This window comes from Sphaeroforma arctica (assembly GCF_001186125.1).
Source record: "Sphaeroforma arctica JP610 unplaced genomic scaffold supercont1.11804, whole genome shotgun sequence".
NCBI classification, from domain to species: domain Eukaryota; class Ichthyosporea; order Ichthyophonida; genus Sphaeroforma; species Sphaeroforma arctica.
The window spans coordinates 1-791 of record NW_014028754.1 but is presented as its reverse complement, the minus strand read 5'-3'; the positions used below and the strand labels follow the sequence as shown (position 1 = coordinate 791).

General features: G+C 41.8%; 1 protein-coding gene across 1 annotated transcript; it reads right to left on the bottom strand.

The window, feature by feature from the left end:
- Nucleotides 1-342: 342 nt before the first annotated feature.
- On the bottom strand, nt 343-556 carry SARC_17715 (hypothetical protein; the record flags this gene model as incomplete). The annotated part of the gene is made up of 1 exon (XM_014288194.1): nt 343-556. A coding segment is annotated over one exon (214 nt), but the record flags the coding sequence as incomplete, so codon positions are not given.
- Nucleotides 557-791: the final 235 nt, after the last annotated feature.

Here is a 791-nt window from a genome sequence, read left to right as displayed (position 1 = left end):
TATATGTATGTATGTATGTATATATATATATATATATGTATGTATGTATATATACTCTGCTATCAAACGATGCCAAACAGTCTCCCGAGCGGATAAAGCACTGCTTCGAGTGCGAGCCACATGCACACAGCAATTTAAACCCCTAAAACCCCTAAAGATATTGAAACCCTATAAACCCTTAAACCCCTATTAAGTATTGACCCCTATAAAACCCCTAAAAATTCTCAACGCCATCAAACCCCTACAAACCCCTAAAAACCCTCACATCAATATAAACTCCGATGAAACCCTAAAACTTCTTACACATAGAACCCTTACACCCCTATAAACCCCTATAAAACCCTAAAACCATACCTTGGTCCAGTTGACAGTCAGCAAGTCATTGTAACTGGCAGCCTGCATGCCCATAAACACAAACCCAGCAAAAGCCGCCACACCCTTGCCAGCCTTGGCTAGAGCATACCCTGAGCAGAACCCAGACATGGCCCCAAACGTTATAGCCCCCGCAAAAGGGGCGGTTTCCTCCGCTTTCTTGGCCAGTTCCTCTTTCTTTTCTGAGGACAGGACAGGACGGAGGGTGGGAGAACGAGATATTTTAGGACCGGCTTAGCGGGTTTGAGTGCACGCGTGGGACTGGACCAAGACATAGATATTATGTATATATATATATATAATATCAAGAGTGGGACTGGACCAGGACATAGAGAGTATATATATAATAATAATTATACACTATACATATATATATATATATATAATATCAAGAGTGGGACTGGAGCAGGACATAGAGT